We start from the raw sequence: 19722 nt of genomic DNA, 5'->3' as shown, positions 1-19722 counted from the left end.
GGAGCAAGGACCGAGCAAGGGAACTCACTCTGTCGTGGGGATTCGAACTGCCAACCTTCCGATTGGCAAGCCCTAGGCTCAGTAGTTTAGACCACAGCGCCACCCGCGTCCCTGTTGCGTGGTTACATGGCCACAACAACAGTGCCTTTTCTGAGCATCACCAGCATGGAGCAGAAGGTGCCACGGGAGTGGACTATGTAAACATTTCTGGTAAAAATGATCAGGATACTCCAGTTGCCATACATATGAAACACATCAGAATTAATGTCAGGTGAAACCTTGTTGGTGGTGCTGCCTGGTTGGTGCTGCCCCATGACAGCGCCTTTTTGGTGGCGGCTCCCCATTTGTGGAATGCTGAAGTGTACCTGTCTCTCTTATTATTGACTTTCAGGTGGAATATATATATAAGTGTGTGGGTGGGTGGGTGGGTGGGTGTTTGCCACCTTAGGCAGAAGGTGCAGCGTGCAAACCAGGAAGTACCAGCGTGAACTGACTCCTCTTTTACAAAAATGAGATTTAGTTATACACTTATATGAAATTTGGCTGTCAACAGAAATACATTTCCTTATTTACCCAGACTGCCTTTTCTGAAATAGGCCTAATAGCATGACAAGTCTGGGCTTGTCCAACCTGTTTCTGGTCTTGGGTGGGACAAAGAGGTGAAAAAGAGTGCAACTGTTTAGAGATGGATTAGAGAGAGCTTACAATATCTGCAGAAGTATATTTATGGTATGTGTCGTCCTTTTAAACCATTTGTACATTAAAATTGGCATTGTTCTTCCTTCTTCGTCATTGTTCTTGTTGTAATAGTAGTAGGCACTCTGAAAAAACATGATGTTTCCTTGTGGCTATTAAATATGTACCTGTCACCTGTTGTCCAGTCATTTGGCAGTGACCTAATAATAATACAGTGGTACCTCGGGTTAAGAACTTAATTCATTCTGGAGGTCCGTTCTTAACCTGAAACTGTTCTTAACTTGAGGTACCACTTTAGCTAATGGGGACTCCTGCTGCCGCTGTGCGATTTCTGTTCTCATCCTGAAGCAAAGTTCTTAACCCGAGGTACTATTTCTGGGTTAGCGGAGTCTGTAACCTGAAGCTTCTGTAACCCGAGGTACCACTGTAATAATAATAATACGCCACCCATCTGGCTGGGTTTCCCCAATCACTCTGGGTGGCTAACAACACATAAAAAATGGTAAAACATTAGACATTAACATTTTCCTGATACAGGGTTGCCTTCAGATGTCTTCTAAAAGTCAGATAGTTGTTTAATTCCTTGACATCTGATGGGAGGGCGTTCCACAGGGCAGGTGCCACTACCGAGAAGGCCCTCTCATAGACCTACTCACAGTTGCATTCCAACTGAGGTGCAATCAGTGTTCTCTCTAGATGCTCCATCCTCAGTGTGTTTCTGAGGGTAGGATGTTACATGCAAACACAGCGATGGGACCAAACATGGCACCCCTGTGGGGTCATTCCATGCCAAATCACCCTGGCACCATGAAAAATAAGCGAAACAGGAGGTTTTTTCTAAACTGATGCAGAAATTGCATTAGCCTAAATAGCGCAAAAATCAAAATTTTCAAAAAATTGTCCTGTGCTCAATTTTGGACCAAAAAAAATTTCTTCATTTGAGGTTATCTCATAGGTAATCATTTTTATATTACACATAATTTTTTTAAAAGAAAATCTGAGTTGTGAGAGCACGCTCAAGTATTAAAATCAGGTGATTTGGCATGGAATGACCCTGTGTTCCTTTGTAATGTGGAGGAACACTGACCCTGTGAATACTTCTGAGTCCTAGATATCCACAGTCTCATGGGCTGGTGGAAAATGGCATCAAGATAATCAAAAGAATGATCTAGAACACAGAGGATTCAAAAACAGAGCCAGCCTTGGCTACGCTAAATTACAGGACTCTTTCCTACTGAACTGTTGTTTGGGAGAAAGCGAAGAACCATATTTGTTTAGTCCTAAGGCTGCAAAAAAATTAATTTGTTATATTACTTCATATCCAGGTATGCCCCGAGTCTTCTTTATTAGTCCAGCCTAACTAAGCTTTAGTAAGATTAAATTTTGTATTGTGTAAGCACTTTATCTTTTGAAAACCAACAGGAACTTTCCACATCATCTAATAGCAGAAATCACTCGTTTCTCTCCCAAATCTAAGTAACAATCCTTCATCTCACCCTTCCACATCTAATAGCAGAAAGCACTCGTTTCTCCCCTAAATTTAAGTAACAACCCTTCATCTCACCCTTCCACTATTGCTGCTTCCCCTCCACAGAACCACAGATCCTCCATTTCCTTTTAAATCATTCTTAAGCAGATTTTGCATTTTGCACCTATTCAGCACCTCCCCTCCAACAGACATCTTATTTCTTTCTTTTTTTCCAGGAGGATTGTTTATGGCCCTAGATTACCTCGATTACTTCACAATCCCATGATAAATGGCTCAAGGAACTGGGGTGTGTTACGGTAAAATCTGGGTGCGAGGCTGCTCTGCCACCCAGCTCGTCGGACTAAGTCTGCGGGTCCCTGCGGAGGAAAATGAGCTCAGCCGGAGACAGGAGCAAGCTGCAGAAGATCCAAGTTTATTGTGCAACAGGTTCAAGGCGAGATTGAACAGCAAGAAAGGGGTGACATGAACTTTTGAAACTTCCCTCCATGTCCCAGAATACAATGCAAAATACATCTCAGTTACATCATGAATACATTAAAGAGAGGTTGGGTTACACCGGATTAACATATAGAGGAGGGAGGGGGAATACGCAGAGCTGGAGATATGCGCAGATAAGCACTTCCTGAGTACTGGTGATGAGAAGACAATGGTCCAAGTATGTATGTATGGGACGCAGGTGGCGCTGTGGGTTAAAGCCTCAGCGCCTAGGACTTGCCGATCGAAAGGTCGGCGGTTCGAATCCCTGCGGCGGGGTGCGCTCCCGCTGCTCGGTCCCAGTGCCTGCCAACCTAGCAGTTCGAAAGCACCCCTAAAAGTGCAAGTAGATAAATAGGGCCCGCTTACCAGCGGGAAGGTAAACGGCGTTTCCGTGTGCGGCTCTGGCTCGCCAGATGCAGCTTTGTCACGCTGGCCACGTGACCCGGAAGTGTCTTCGGACAGTGCTGGCCCCTGGCCTCTTAAGTGAGATGGGCGCACAACCCCAGAGTCTGTCAAGACTGGCCCGTACGGGCAGGGGTACCTTTACCTTTACCTTTATGTATAGTCTGCCACCTGGCATTGCCCGGAGGAAAGGCTTGGCAGAGTGATTTGACAGGGTTAGGGTCTTGACACCTTGCTTGAGGGATTATGGAGGACAGGCAAGGTGTCATAGAGTCCTAGAGAAATTTAGCAAATTGGCACGTTGATTTTCTATGAATTTTATAGATTCTAGTCCTTTTTGACATTGACAATTTGAAATAAATGGATATATTGTAGCGAAGAAGAAGGTGAAGAAGACATGCCCCCCCTTCCGTATCAGGTGGGTGGGGTTTGCCACAGTTGGGCAAAGATATTACAGTGTGTACTGGCACTGCACATGCAAATTAAGTGTTGTTGTTCTTGTTGTTTAAAAAAAAAACAAGACAAAACCAAAGCTCCACTAGCAACAAAACAAGGAATCCTGAGTCATACTCTTGAAAGGAGGAAGAAAGCACCTTTTCACTGGGAGTATATATGTTGTGGAGCACATTTGCTTAAGAAAGGCTGATAAGAGACAACCCAAGCAGATATGAATTGCGAAGAACAGCAAGGGGCAGGTAATTGCAGATGTGCTCCCATCTCTAATGCAATATCCTGGCTTTTAAAAATCTTCAGATTTGAAAAGAACTATCAAGCCGATAATATATGCCTTTTTTGATTCACAGCTAGTGGGCGATATCCAACCAAGTCCTATGGAGAGAAGACCCATTGAAATTAGTAAACTTAAGTCACTTTGGTCCAATGATTTCAATGGGTCTACTCTGAGTTATGCTGGATACCATCCGCTATGTTTATTTTCTATTCTACATCCTATTCTTTCTCTAACAATTATATCATTAATGAAACTGCCTGATCTCATTCATAACCTTAGTGTCTCAGTGCAGACTGAGATTTGGCTGTGGAGATGTAGAAATTAAAGTAATTTACATAGTGTACTACTGGGTTATGTGGTACAATTTGGGGAAGGGGTTGGAAGGGATACTAAAGAAAAATATGACAGAAAACAGTGTGGGCTGCCTTGTTTTCTTGCCGCCTACCCACCTATTAAAACAATGTTAACGGAGATGTTTTCGTTTCTGTGGTTTCCAACAAAATGTCACGTTTGGATCCTGGCTGTCTGAGTCGAATTTTTGTGCAAACTATCATCTAGCCAGTCGGTTGTGCAATAACTCCGTTCTATTAATATTTAGCCACGGAAGCTGTGAAAACTGACATTCTGGTAGGGATGAGTTTTATCCGTGTAATGTCCTGCTCAATAGGGACTGATGTGTGAGCTTTCAATACCATAAATTTATTTCACAATCAGCAGCCAATAGCTGCGGTTACAGATTGACAGGCAATCTTTGGTATGTTGGCTAAAGTCCTCACAGAGATTATAAATATGCCTGGAGTCAGACTTCCTTATTCTTTGGTTCTGCATAGGAATGGGAAGCAGCTCCGAAGGCCCGGTTCACTTCAAGGTAAATCGACTGCTTCAAATTAACATATAGACCTGCATAAAATTTATTGCTTGGAAATGTTTAAGTATGGCTTAAGGCCAGGGATAAGGAAATCTGTCAATTTTTGTTTCTCTCTTTATCATTTTTTTCTAGTCTTAGGTTTGATTCTCTGCAATTCTACATTGGTTTGCATTTTTTAAAAAAATCCTCATGCAAATTCACCATTTTATTGCAATTTTCTTCCAAATACACGTGTGTACACAATTCTGCCTAGTACACACATTTTTTTTGCAGCAGTTTCGCCTAAAACAATGTGGTTTTGAATGTTTTTTTCACCAATGTGCATTTATATGCACACTTTATTGTAGTACATGTGATTTTGTACACATTACTCAGCTGGAGAACTGCGCAGCAAAATTCAGAGAAGTGCAAATTCCAATTGATGGTTTAGGTTTGCGCACTCTTTTTAAAGCGTGAATTACCGTATTTTTCGCTCTATAGGACGCACCGGACAATAGGACGCACCTTGTTTTAGAGGGGGGAGAACAAGAAAAAAAATAAATCTCCCCCTCTCTGCCCAGCGCCCCTTCAGCGAAGCGGCAGGAGGTGCTGCGCAGAGAGGGGGAGAATTTTCCCCCTCTTGTTTTCCCCCTCTAAAACAAGGTGCCGTTTAAGGTGCATTCAGTCACCATCAGGCCGCTACCTTGGAAGCCTGGAGAGCGAGAGCGATCGGTGCGCACCTACCCCTCTCGCTCTCCAGGCTCCTTTCAACCTGCTCTTTGGGGCTGGCGGGGGGAAGGCCATCACCAGTCCCAAAGAGCAGGTCGGGGAGCAGCGGAAAGGCACGCAGAGGAGAGGCTGCCTCTTTAGCCCCACGTGCGGTCTCCCAGCTGGAGAGGTGGTGTGCGGCTAAAGAGGTTCCTGCAATAGGTAGGTAGGTACCGTAGATTTCCCTTTCAACCCAAAATGAACCGACTTTCTCCCCCATCTCTACATGAGGCAAAGGGGATGGAAGTGTATTTTGTAGCTATTATAAGAGGATAAGGAAACCACGAGACCAGAGAACAAACATTGAAAACTTTTTTTAGCACCGTAGAAGGTAAACAGGGAATCAAAACAGACCACAGATGTTGCGTGGAGTTCACAGAACATGGGACATTCACTGAAAATAAAGGAAATCTCTTCAAACAAGAATACAAATCAACCCTGCTTTGCATTGATTCTAATACAGTGGTACCTCAGGTTACATACGCTTCAGGTTACATATGCTTCAGGTTACAGACTCCGCTAACCCAGAAATAGTGCTTCAGGTTAAGAACTTTGCTTCAGGATGAGAACAGAAATAGTGCTCTGGCGGCGTGGCAGCAGCGGGAGGCCCCATTAGCTAAAGTGGTGCTTCAGGTTAAGAACAGTTTCAGGTTAAGAGCAGACCTCCGGAACGAATTAAGTACTTAACCCGAGGTACCACTGTACATATCCCTATCTCAGAAGTTTTCAGTGACTATCATTCTGCATATGGTGACAGATGGCCAACTTGACATTCAAGCAATTTCTAACGCTTCTTTTCGCCAAACTTAGTTAGGTGCCAGTCCATACATGACCCAACTTGCTGCTTTGCACCATTCGAAATGTATGGATTATTCCCAGGTTGATAAAAGCGGCTTCCACAGTGTTCATTTACTGTGAAACGAGCCGTGGGGCACCTAAACAAAGCACCCCCTCTTGTGCTTCCCCAGTTCAGCAGCTGTTCCTCTCAGAGTTCGTAATAACAGAAGAATTGCAGTATTTCCTCATGTGTAGATAAGCCGTGAATGTGTTGCTCTACCAGCTTCTACAGCTCTCCCTATACAGTACAGGATGGTAGTGACCTGAACAGATTGAGTTCTAGACATTTATTTCTCTATAGACCATCTCTACCCTCTAGGGACCAATTCTTATCACCATAACTGTTCTCTTTCCAAATAGTACAGTGGTACCTCGGGTTAAGTACTTAATTCATTCTGGAGGTCCGTTTTTAACCTGAAACTGTTCTTAACCTGAAGCACCACTCTAGCTAATGGGGCTTCCTGCTGCTGCCGCACCGCCGGAGCACGATTTCTGTTCTCATCCGGAAGCAAAGTTCTTAACCCGAGGTACTATTTCTGGGTTAGCGGAGTCTGTAACCTGAAGCGTATGTAACCTGAGGTACCACTGTATTACCTTCTACAGTGCTACCTCAGGTTACATACACTTCAGGTTACATACGCTTCAGGTTACATATGCTTCAGGTTACACACTCCACTAACCCAGAAATAGTGCTTCAGGTTAAGAACCTTGCTTCAGGATGAGAACAGAAATCGTGCTCCGGCAGCGCGGTGGCAGCAGGAGGCCCCATTAGCTAAAGTGGTGCTTCAGGTTAAGAACAGTTTCAGGTTAAGAACGGACCTCCAGAACGAATTAAGTACTTAACCTGAGGTACTGCTGTATTTATTTTCTTTACTCTGCAGCCTCTCAATTGCACCTGGGGCAGATGCGGCAGGGATTCATGTTAAGGCGGAGCACTGGAGAAAGGGAGCATTTACTCCTTTCCCCACATACAATGGTCCCAATAGAAATCTACCCACAACCACCTCAAAGTAGGGTTTGGGAAAAGAGAGGATGGATGGAGGCTAACAGATTGAGGTTGAATCCTGACAAGACAGAAGTACTGTTTTGGGGGGACAGGGGGCGGCCAGGTATGGAGGATTCCCTGGTCCTGAATGGGGTAACTGTGCCCCTGAAGGACCAGGTGCGCAGCTTGGGAGTCATTCTGGACTCACAGCTGTCCATGAAGGTGCAGGTCGATTCTGTGTCCAGGGCAGCTGTCTACCGGCTCCATCTGATACGTAGGCTGAGACCCTACCTGCCCGCGGACTGTCTCACCAGAGTGGTGCATGCTCTGGTTATCTCCCACTTGGACTACTGCAATGCTCTACGTGGGGCTACCTTTGAAGGTGACACGGAAACTACAACTAATCCAGAATGCGGCAGCTAGACTGGTGACTGGGAGTGGCTGCTGAGACCACATAACACCGGTCTTGAAAGACCTACATTGGCTCCCAGCATGTTTCCGAGCACAATTCAAAGTGTTGGTGCTAACCTTTAAAGCCCCAAACGGCCTCGGTCCAGTATACCTGAAGGTGCGTCTCCACCTCCATCATTCTGCCCGGACACTGAGGTCCAGCTCTGAGGGCCTTTTGGCAGTTCCCTCCCTGAGAGAAGTGAGGTTACAGGGACCCAGCAGAGGGCCTTCTTGGTAGTGGCGCCCACCCTATGGAACGCCCTCCCATCAGATGTCAAGGAAATAAACAACCATCTGACTTTTAGAAGACATCTGAAGGCAACCCTGTTTAGGGAAGTTTTTAATGTTTGATGTTTTATCGTGTTTTTAATATTCTGTTGGGAGCCACCCAGAGTAGCTGGGGAAACCCAGCCAGATGGGCAGGGTATAAACAATAAATTATTATTATTATTATTAATTATTATTATTATTAAAGAGAGAGAGCCCAATTAACAACAGGATGTGATTTGGATTCTCAGTTTGTGGAATCAGAGTTGTTATTCCACTTCCATCTTTCAAAAAAGGACAGCAGTGATTTGGATCTGCTAAACTGTGCACATCTCAAAGCACCCCTAGTGATGGCAGGTAAAGAAAGCATTCATTGCTGAACTCTTGGAGTCTCCCCTGAGGTCTGGCTTGCCACATGTACTGTTTTCTGGCCTTCACCTTCTTACACTGAACCCAGGACTCCTGGGCACATTGCCCAGTACTGAAAGAAGTACTGGGCTGTAGCTCTGTGGAACAACATGTGCTACTTGAGTACTTTTCCATTTTGTTTGTCTCAAGTCAAGCTCCTAGCTCTTTGAGTAGTTCCTCTGGTGCTGCTAACAGCAGCAAAAAGGAAAAAGAAAAAAAGCAGCATAAAACAGTTAGATGCATGAAACTGCATCTAAAAAGAAGTAGATGTAGAAAGGACAGTATAGTAGGTGCCTGGCAAACTACTTTGGGAAAAGCAATCCACAACTGGGGCGCCACCACTGAAAAGGCACTCCCTCTCCAATAGCTACCATCCTCACTTCAGAAGTTGAGGGCACCCCTAGGAGGCACCCCCTTGACAATCTTTATGTGTAAGGAGGTACCTGTATGGGTTTGCCCCCAAAATATTCCAAAAAGCGCTCCCCCCCATCACTATCCACATCCTCCAATAACCACATACGTGCAATACTGCTTATATAATGTGTTATGTACTGAGTTGAATAGGATCCAAAATGCAGCAGTCTGATTGGTCCTAGAACAATAGGATTCAGAATGCAGCAGTCTGATTGGTCCTAGAACAATAGGATCCAGAATGCAGCAGTCTGATTGGTCCACAGGAGCCACCCAATCCAGCTCCAGGTGGAAATGAATCCGCAACCTGATTGGTCTACAGGAGAATCCCAGAAATAGCCAATCATGTGGGGCCCATTGTGTAAATAATTTATATAAAGCAGACATTCTGGGGGAACTTCCATTCCTCCTCACCACTATGAGCTGAATAAAGAGCATGAAATCCACTCTCGACTCCGAGTATATTTCATAATGGATTCCAACAGTTCATCCAAAGCTGGGTTGATGTGCCTGTCATTCCATGGCTCTCGACTATTTGGGGATTCTCAACAGAACTATGAATTCCTTTAGGAATGTTACAGCTAGTATTGTTTGATCAGCAAAGCCTACACCTGTTTGCAAGATTTTTCTGGCAGCCTCTCCTCACCTGGAAGTGAATGCCTGTTTCCCCTCGTCCAGCTTCAATTTCGGCCAGGCGGGAGATTTCTTGGAAGAGCAATGAAATGACAAACCAACACAGACACCCCGTTCCCCTCCTACTGCAAAGTCCTGTTCCCCCTCCCACAGGTACATCTGGAATGTGGCTTGGAATGTGGTTATAATGTGCCCACCTGCCTTGATCACACCCAGCACATTAGCATAGCAGCACCAGGTCCAAGCCAGAAAACAAACTCTTCCTGCATTCCACTCTCTGATTCACTCCAGATGTGATGGTCTACAACTTCCCTCACCATGGTCAGTACTAAGGTATGATGGGAGCTGTAGTCCACAGCTGGAGGACCTATCCTTGGTTAGCTATCCCTGGTTCAGTCTCTTAACAATCCTCTTCTTTTATTTCCAGCAAAAGGCAGATGGGAACCATGCCGGACCGCCTATATATCCTGAGCAGAAGGATTTTGATATGATCTATAGAATTGAAGATGCGCCACCTTGGTATCTCTGCATCCTGTTGGGATTTCAGGTAAAGGTGTAATCCAGCTCCACTTGTGACGTGCTTTGAGGTGTGGAGCCAAAGAAATTCAACTGTTCCTCATGACTTTTGTGCATTCCCCCATTCCAAATAAGTCTCATGCTGCTTTTTTTCTGAAACCGCTTTATCAAGGTCTCTAGCTGTTAAGTATTCAGATTTTGTTATACGATATAGTAGTCTCATTAGCAATACTATTGTTGTAAAAGTACAGGGAGTAAAAGTTACTAGGGGCACACATAAGGTGCCTATAACTTTCCACTCATTGTTTACATCGATTAAATAATTGGCCTTGTTGATTTACAGTGTTGATTTCTATGAAATTGTTTGCCTTGATCTTCCCTTTTGACTCTCCCTTTGTACTTTATATAAAATGCATTTTAATCACTTAAATTCTGTGCAGAATTAACTAAGACGCTGTGCCACCCCCCACCCATGTAAATTCTAAATAGGTAAAGGTAAAGGGACCCCTGACCATTAGGTCCAGTCGTGACTGACTCTGGGGTGGCAGCGCTCATCTCGCTTTATTGGCCAAGGGAGCCGGCGTACAGCTTCCAGGTCATGTAGCCAGCATGACTAAGCTGCTTCTGGCGAACTAGAGCAGCGCACGGAAACGCTGTTTACCTTCCCGCCGGAGCGGTTCCTATTTATCTACTTGCACTCTGACGTGCTTTTGAACTGCTAGGTTGTTAGGAGCAGGGACCGAGCAACGGGAGCTCACCCCATCACGGGGATTCGAACCGCTGACCTTCTGATCGGCAAGTCCTAGGCTCTGTGGTTTAACCCACAGCGCCACCCGCGTCCCAAATTATAAATAGTGTCCTATAATTCCAGCTGCTGGTTTAGTGATAAATTGGGTGCATACTCACACTTCAGCTGTATACACAAACAAGGTGGCAAGTTGGATCTCCATACAGGACATTTGAATATTCCTACATTCCTGGGGGTTGGACTAGATGATCATCGGATCTCTTTGAACTCTCCAATTCTATGCATCTATGATTCTATGAATTGCAGGTGTGTTTTTCATGATATCAGGAACTGAAGGGGACTGTAGGGAAGGTATTTGGACATTTGGGGTCCCTCCAGGTGTTTTTAAAAAGATGTTTGTACTTTTGCAAACCTTTGGGGTTCCTTTGAGCGTATGGACACCTCCCTATTATCTGTCAGTGGCTCCATTTTGGCTTTAGTCCTATCTCTTGACACCTTTTGCTATTAAAAGGAGTGATCTGGATATCTCACGATTAGTATTTTTTTTAGACATTTTATAAATTTCCCCAAAAATAACAAAAGACTCACAAAAATCAAAACAACAACACAAATTTAAAGCAAAACAAAACAAATATATAAATTCAAATCCTAAATCTTAACTCAGTTGACTTCCCTCCATTCCCCCTCATGGTTCCATTATATTAGCTTATTCATACACTTGTGTAAAGCCTTATATTCTTAACAATCCAATTTCAAAACCTTATTCATGTTAATACAAGTGACTTTTAAAAGTTCTACAGTGGTACCTTGCAAGACGAATGCCTCGCAAGACGAAAAACGCGCAAGACAAAAGAGTTTTCCGTTTTTTGAGTCGTTCCGCAAGACGAATTTCCCTATGGGCTTGCTTCGCAAGACGAAACGTCTTGCAAGTTTTTGCGAGTTTGTTTCCTTTTTCTTAAAGCTGCTAAGCCGTTAATAGCCGCTAAGCCGTTAATAGCCGCTAATAGCCATGCTTCGCAAGATGAAAAAAACGCAAGACGAAGAGACTCGCGGAACGGATTAATTTCGTCTTGCGAGGCACCACTGTACTTATGTAAAAATCCATACACAACCCTTAAAAAAGTATGCCTTAAACATTTCCCTTTTAAAAAAAAAAGACAATGTCCTTTTCTTTTTTGGGTTTCAAATTAACTAATATGTCCTGCATAGTTCTTTAATTAATTTCCCCCAATCTTATCTTCTTTGGCTTCTTCCTTCTATAGGGATGGGCTGATCTTGCAGGGGCAAAGTCTTTTGCTCTATAAGTCCACCAGATCCTACACAATCTCAGGGTTTTTTTTGACATCAATCATTTCCCACATTCTCTCCAAATCTTTTTAATATTAAATCTTTTTAATATTAAAAAAAGCCTGGGAAAAGACACATAAAGATTTGGAAGAAGCCTGGGAAAAGACGATGGGTATTTTTTAGGCATGCATGACCTATATCTGCTACGGCCTCGGTCCAGTATACCTGAAGGAGCGTCTCCACCCCCATCATTCTGCCCGGACGCTGAGGTCCAGCGCCGAGGGCCTTCTGGCAGTTCCCTCATTGCGAGAAGCAAAGCTACAGGGAACCAGGCAGAGGGCCTTCTCGGTGGTGGCACCCTCCCTGTGGAACGCCCTTCCAGCAGATGTCAAAGCGATAAACAACTACCTGACATTCAGAAGACATCTTAAGGCAGCCCTGTTCAGGGAAGTTTTTAACGTGTGATATTTTACTGTATTTTTGGTTTTATGGAAGCCGCCCAGAGAGGCTGGGGAGGCCCAGAAAGGTGGGCGGGGTATAAATAATAAATTATTATTATTATTATTATTATTATTATTATTATTATTATTATTATTAATGCTTTGTGCAATCAAGAGCCGAAAAGAGAAAACACACATGGCAGAATACATATGGACTAAGACACCAGTCTGGAGGGACCCTTATGTGATTGATTGATTGATTGATTGATTGATCAAATTTGTATACAGTGGTACCTTGGGTTAAGTACTTAATTCGTTCCGGAGGTCCGTACTTAACCTGAAACTGTTCTTAACCTGAAGCACCACTTTAGCTAATGGGGCCTCCTGCTGCTGCCGCGCCGCCAGACCACGATTTCTGTTCTCATCCTGAAGCAAAGTTCTTAACCTGAAACACTATTTTTGGGTTAGTGGAGTGTGTAACCTGAAGCGTATGTAATCTGAAGCGTATGTAACCCGAGGTACCCGTAGATCTCAGGGTGGTTTACAACATTAAACGACAGTACAGTGGTACCTCTAGATGCGAACGGGATCCATTCCGGAGCCCTGTTCGCATCTAGAAGCAAACATAACCCGTGTCCGCATGTCTGTGCATGCGCGGGTCACGTTTCGGCTCTTCTGCGCATACATGTGACGTCATTTTGAGTGTCTGTGCAAACTGCGAAACCCGGAAGTAACACGCCATGGAGCACAACTCGAACGCGCTCATCCTGAAGCACATTCAACCCGAGGTATGACTGTATTAGAAAACACAAAATGCACAATAAAAACAAGAACAACCCTATAACCTCAATCCCACAACACCTTTAAAAGGACATAGAATGTTAATCAGCCAAAGGCCTGCTCTTGTTTTTATTGTGCATTTTGTGCTTTCTAATACTGTTGTTTTTTGTTGCAAACCACCCTCAGATCTACGGGTATGGGGCGGTATACAAATTTGATCGATCAGTCAGTCAGTCAGTCAGTCAGTCAGTCACATAAGGGTCCCTCCAGACTGGTGTCTTAAAGAAAAACATTTTCTCCTGGTGCCTAAAGGAGGGCACCAGGCGAGCCTCCCTGGGGAGGGCATTCCACAAATGGGGAGCCAGTGCGGAAAAGGCCCTGTTCTCGTGTTGCCACCCTCTGGACCTCTTGAGGAGGAGGCATGTGAAGAAGGGCCTCAGAGGCTGAAATCTCAGGGGTAGGTTTATACGGAGTAGGTTGATACAGAAGTATTGCGGTCCTGAGCTGCGGTTTAAATTTTGGGAACGTTTCTAATCAGGTGCTCTTTTGACCTAGCCTCCTTCCCATTCCCCCCCTCCAGCATTACTTGACATGTTTCAGTGGCACCATCGCAGTTCCCTTCCTACTGGCAGAATCCCTGTGCGTAGGGAAGGACCAATACACAATTAGCCAGCTCATTGGTACCATCTTCAGCTGTGTTGGGATCACGACTCTTATCCAAAGCACTGTGGGAATTAGGTAAGTTTTGCTCAGCTCCTCACCTCCCCACCCTTCGGCGAACTTAAGAAAGTTGTGGGAGGCTGATGGCGGCAAGTCACGCTCTCTTTCTTTTTGGCAATCCAGGTTGCCTCTGTTTCAAGCCAGCGCCTTAGCGTTCCTGGTTCCCGCCAAATCTATTCTGGCCCTGGAGAAATGGAAATGTCCTCCAGAAGGTAATTGAAACTCGTTTCATCCTGAAGGTTGTGAGGGGAAAGAACAGGAATAATAAAAGTCAATCCTTTATTAGGCATAGCAAACCCCACATTATCAAACAAACACCGTATACAAATTGTGCAAAATACAAATTCAGCATAACAAGGTTTGTCCCAGTCAGATCTTTAACTCCAGAGAAAATCAATTTGCATAAATAATATAGTATAACGCTACCGCATCACCAATCAATTAAGAACCTCTAAATCTCTTTATAATGGCCCAGTCTTTCTACATGGGCAGCACTCAAAAATTCAGCCACCGAGAGCAGGTCCTGAACCGTTGGTGGCATAGAATTGAGCCTGTTAAGTTGTAAGGCCTCTAATAATTGTCTTCTGACATAATTGCCAAAATCACAAGAAAAGAAAATATTCTCCAAAGTATCAGGTTCCTGTTTACTACATTTGCAGAGATGCTCTGATTCTGGGAGAGCTAAATATCTTCCTCTTATTGAGGGAAACATATTAAATCTGGCTAACATAAATTGCCTGCACAATTCATGATTCTTCAGATTTGTCATGTATCCCTTTTGAAAACCTCTACACAAAGGGAGATTTAAATAGAGAGGAGAGCAAGTGAGCAGGAATAATTTGAGGGCCTCTCCATGCTTCCAAGGTGGTAACATAATGCATAGTCAATCTGTGAATCTGTCAATTTCGATTTCTCTCGGTTATGCCTATCCTGATTGTTATATTTAGTTTTTAATATTTGTACTATGTTGTTAGCTGCTTTGGGTTAGTTTTTGTTTTTAAAAAGTGACTAAAATGCAATAAATACTAAAAATCCTCACTTTTCCAAGCTTAAATTCAGTGTCCACATGAGTTTGTAACTCTTTTTAAAAGAACTGAAAATTCACCAGCATTTCACTCCATATTTCTGCTAATAGAGAGAGAGCTTGCAACCATATCTCATGCGGCAATTATTATAGCAGTGAATGTGCAGGGATAGTGTGGGAGGATGGGTAAGAATTTCAGTGCTCCGTTAAAAAAAATATGATGTGTCTGGTGCTGGGAAGCAACCAGAAGTGCAAACTTGGAAGGGGGAATGCTTGGATTGCGTGCAACAAACATTTAACAACTGGGCACTTGTTGTGTTAATTGCTGACTGTGTGGAAAGTGCCTCACTCAGAAAGGTTGAGTAACACAGTGTAAGGCTTTGCTGCAATTGCCTGACAAGCTTCATTTGCAGATAGGTAGCCGTGTTGGTCTGCCATAGTCAAAACAAAAAAAATTCCTTCCAGTAGCACCTTAAAGACCAACTAAGTTAGTTCTTGGTATGAGCTTTCGTGTGCATGCACACTTCTTCAGATACACTGAAACAGAAGTTACCAGACCCTTCTATATAGTGAGAAGGTGGGGAGGGGTATTCCTCAGAAGGGTGGTGGGAATGGGTGATTGGCAGATAGCTGTGATGAGCCTGTTGACGACTCTTAACGACTGCAATAGGTCTTACAGGAAAAAGCAAGGGGTGAGAAGGTGAAAAATGGCTTTGTCATGTATAATGAGATAAGAATCCAAGGTCTTTGTTCAGACCAGGTCTCTCCATGGTTTTAAGTTTGGTAATAAGTTGCAATTCAGCAGCTTCTCTTTCCAGTCTATTTCTGAAATTCCTTTGTAGTAAAACAGCTACTTTGAGATCTTGTATAGAATGTCCTGGGAGACTGAAGTGTTCTCCTACTGGTTTCTCTGTCTTGTGATTCCTGATGTCAGATTTATGTCCGTTTATTCATTTGCTTCATTTGCTAACTGATTCTCTCTCGGTCTCTATTAAACAGGCTGCTTACTGGCCTTGTGCTTATATTTATCTGTTGACCTTTCTTGCCTCATTATGCAGGGGAGATCTATGGCAACTGGACATTACCTTTAAACACGTCCCACATTTGGCAGCCGAGAATGAGAGAGGTAAGTTGAACAGCAGCCTTTTCCAGGAAGGGGCCTCATCTCTAAAGTAACACAGGCTTTCATAGCCAAGGAGCTATTTGGAAGTAATGCATATTAAACAAAAACGGAAGCATATGAATCGATAAGGCTAATTTGACCCATCAGCCCCCCTCTCCCTCAAACACACAAACAAAACTCACCGCAATCAGTTGAGTGCAACCCACCAGCCACGCTCTGGGCTCGCCAACGTGTCACACCGCCAACAAAAACACATAAATGAATAGGTGAAGAACCCAGTGCTGTGGTGCTAACACAACCCCCTCCCCACACATACACTATGCAAAAGAATGAAAGATCATTATTCACACACACCCATTCTTTCTCCCCCCAACCTCACAATGCCTAATCTGTAGAGAGGACTCTGTGAATTGAAAACAGAGACATTACATGGACCCTTGTTATCCGTGGAAATCTTTCAGTAAAAACAAATTGAACCAAAATGGGCAGGGATATATTTTTGCAGGAAAGCTAAGTTATTATCAACGGAGTCCTGTTTGCCTTTGCAAGCTTAATTTTCATAATTGAAAGGAGTCAAGAAAAAGTGATTTTTGGTATCTGCCCCCTGCTGCACCATCCCCTTTGTCTTATTCGTGATCTGAATCAGGGGTAGCCAAGATGTAGCCATGAGCCCTAGCCAGCATGAACAATGATATTGTATAGTAAGAGGCTTAACCAGCAATGTCTGGAGGTCGCCATTTAGCCTACTCCTGTTCTAGATGTTTTAAGTGGTATAAAACATTATGAAATGTTTTGTACAGTGGAACCTCGGGTTGTGAACATGATCCATGCGGGAGGCATGTTCGCAACCTGCAGCGCCACATCTGTGCACACACAGGTCGCGATTCAGCACTTCTGCGCATGCGCAAAGTGTGATTTAGTGCATTTGCGCATGCACAAGCGCCAAAACCTGGAAGTGACCTGTGCCAATACTTCTGGGTTTGGGCGCAACTCGAAATCACATAACCTGAAGCGTCTATAACCCAAGGTACCACTGTATTCTGTTGGAAGCTGCCCAGAGCAGCTGGGGCAACCCAGCCAGATGGGTGGGGTATAAATAATAAACAAATTATTATTATTATTGAAATACAATTAATAAGGTAAAGGTAAAGGGACCCCTGACCATTAGGTCCAGTCGTGGCCGACTCTGGGGTTGTGACGCTCATCTCGCTTTATTCGCCGAGGGAGCCGGCGTACAGCTTCTGGGTCATGTGGCCAGCATAACTAAGCCGCTTCTGGCGAACCAGAGCAGCGCACGGAAACGCCGTTTACCTTCCCGCCGGAGTGGTACCTATTTATCTACTTGCACTTTGACGTGCTTTCGAACTGCTAGGTTGGCAGGAGCAGGGACCGAGCAACGGGAGCTCACCCCGTTGCGGGGATTCGAACCACCAACCTTCTGATCGGCAGAGTACATTTCCCTGTATATTGGAGGAAGCTAGTTGATAGATTCGTTTGAGTCTCTTGAGTTAAGCAATCCAGTCTGGCTTGTCCAGATTGGATTGTTCCTGGTAATTCCCCTTTATTCCCTCTTAAAAGAATAAGGACACAACACTCCTCTCTTAAAAGTTGTTAGAAGTTTACTTGCATTCAGTTCACAGTATGATCCTGAAATCAGGCTTTAGCTTGTAGTTACAGAAGAGAGTGTGGGTTCATCCCATGTGGCGAATGAGCCCATGTAGACAGCAAAAGCATCAAGAGGGAACAAGGCGAAAAAGTAAAAGGAGGAGGGGAAGATGTCTGCGCGACCAGCCCTTTTGTAGGGTCTGCCAGGGTCATGCCCATTTATCTAGTCACACACAGGGAGAAGATGCTCCAGACCAGGTATGACAGGAAGTCCTCCTGGCTGGAGTAACATTCCCCTGTGTGTCCACTCTGGGCAAACAGGAAATGTTGTATTTGGCTGCTCTTGTGAAGTTACATCCCACAAGAAAATCCACATTCTGTGATGGGGATGCATTATGCAAGTTGATAACATCTGCAGAAATTGACTTAGTTTGTAGACCTCCTTCAGGTTGCATAATTCTTAAATGAATTACAAATTTGATTTTCCTCCTTGTTTGGGATCACTTAGGTTGCAACCCTTATCTTGTGCTTTTATTTTGTATTTTTATGCATCTCCCTGAGATCTCCAGATGAAGGATGACATGCAAATTTAATAAATAAATATTATTTTTTTTTAAAAAATAAACCCTTAATGCAAGTTTGCAAAGGTGTACAACCTAAGGCTGCAAGCTTACACACACATTCCCACCTTGGAGTTACTTCTAGATTAACATGCATAGGATTGCACTGATAGCCTCTGATCTAGAAGCTTTGACTTGGAGGAGGAAGCACCTGCATTTCGTCCCCATGACACTAGCAAAATTTATTCCACTGAATTACATCAGGGAGACTGAGGTTGTCCAGTTGGACACCAACTCCCAAGAGGTCCAGCCAATGTGGCAAATGGTCAGGAATAATGGAAGATGTCATCCAACACGGGGAGAGACATAGGTTCCCAGTTCCTGAATTACATTTAGGTATTAATTGTATTGTGACGCGGGTGGCGCTGTGGTCTAAACCACAGAGCCTAGGACTTGCCGATCAGAAGGTCGGCGGTTCAAATCCCCGCAAAGTGCAAGTAGATAAATAGGTACTGCTCTGGCGGGAAGGTAAACGGCGTTTCCGTGCGCTGCTCTGGTTCACCAGAAGCGGCTTAGTCATGCTGGCCATATGACCCGGAAAAACTGTCCGCGGACAAACGCCGGCTCCCTCGGCCAGTACAGCAAGATGAGCGCCGCAACCCCAGAGTCGTCTATGACTGGACTTAACTGTCAGGGGTCCCTTTACCTTTCTGTTATGTACTGAAATTCTCACCCTGGGCCAGCAGGGGGATACTGTAGATTGTTATGCAAATGAGTGCTCGAAAGTGACGTTCAGTGATTGGATAGTTTGTATGCAAATGAAGGATCGGAAGTGATATTCAGTGATTGGATAGTTTTAGAAAGTTGCTACAGTAACGTTGTACTGGAGCTCTATATAAGCAGGCTGACTGAGCCCTTCAGTTCAGTTCTGTTCTGGCCTCAGAATAAACAAGAGCTGTTTGAAGAATCACTGTGTCGTCTGATATGTTCATCCACAACTTAACACTTTCCCTTTACTAGCTCACTAGCGTGAGTGAGGAAGGATAATATTTAATCAAGATATCTTCTCTTTTCTCCCATAGATCCAAGGAGCAATCATTGTTTCCAGCCTGGTTGAGGTGGTCATTGGTCTGGTGGGCCTCCCTGGGGCCATGCTAAACTACATTGGGCCCCTCACCGTCACTCCCACTGTCTCCTTAATTGGGCTGTCCGTGTTCCAAGCTGCCGGCGACAGAGCGGGATCGCACTGGGGCATTGCAGCACTGTAAGACCACTTTTTCAGTACTGCAGAATTTCAAATTGACGCAAGAGTAGAGTTGCAGAACTACAGTGGTACCTTGGTTTATGAACGTAATCCATTCCGGAAGTCCTTTCTTAAACCAAAGTGTTCTTAAACCAAGACATGCTTTTCCATAGCAGCAGGAGACTCAATTTACAAATGGAACACACTCAACGGGAAGCAGAACATGTTCTGCTTCCAAGGCAAAGTTCACAAACCAAAGCACCTACTTCCGGGTTT

At 44.3% G+C, this 19722-nt stretch overlaps 1 protein-coding gene across 2 annotated transcripts in view; it reads left to right on the top strand.

Moving 5' to 3' along the window:
- Positions 1-19722, top strand: part of SLC23A1 (solute carrier family 23 member 1) — a 67190-nt gene that overhangs the window by 25097 nt on the left and 22371 nt on the right. Inside the window, exons 1-6 of one of the 2 annotated variants that reach the window (XM_083730381.1) lie at positions 4437-4662; positions 9828-9947; positions 13752-13909; positions 14015-14103; positions 15974-16041; positions 19286-19467. In XM_083730381.1, the coding sequence (XP_083586507.1) occupies positions 4627-4662; positions 9828-9947; positions 13752-13909; positions 14015-14103; positions 15974-16041; positions 19286-19467 (653 nt within the window). In that variant the 5' untranslated portion in view covers positions 4437-4626. Of the gene's footprint in view, positions 1-4436; positions 4663-9827; positions 9948-13751; positions 13910-14014; positions 14104-15973; positions 16042-19285; positions 19468-19722 lie in introns of those variants that run through there. The other variant, XM_083730382.1, reaches the window with a different exon arrangement.

The sequence above is a fragment of the Podarcis gaigeae genome, assembly GCF_964106915.1.
Source record: "Podarcis gaigeae genome assembly, chromosome: 3".
In the NCBI taxonomy this organism is placed as follows: Eukaryota; Metazoa; Chordata; class Lepidosauria; order Squamata; family Lacertidae; genus Podarcis; species Podarcis gaigeae.
This window is presented reverse-complemented; position numbering and strand designations above follow the sequence as displayed.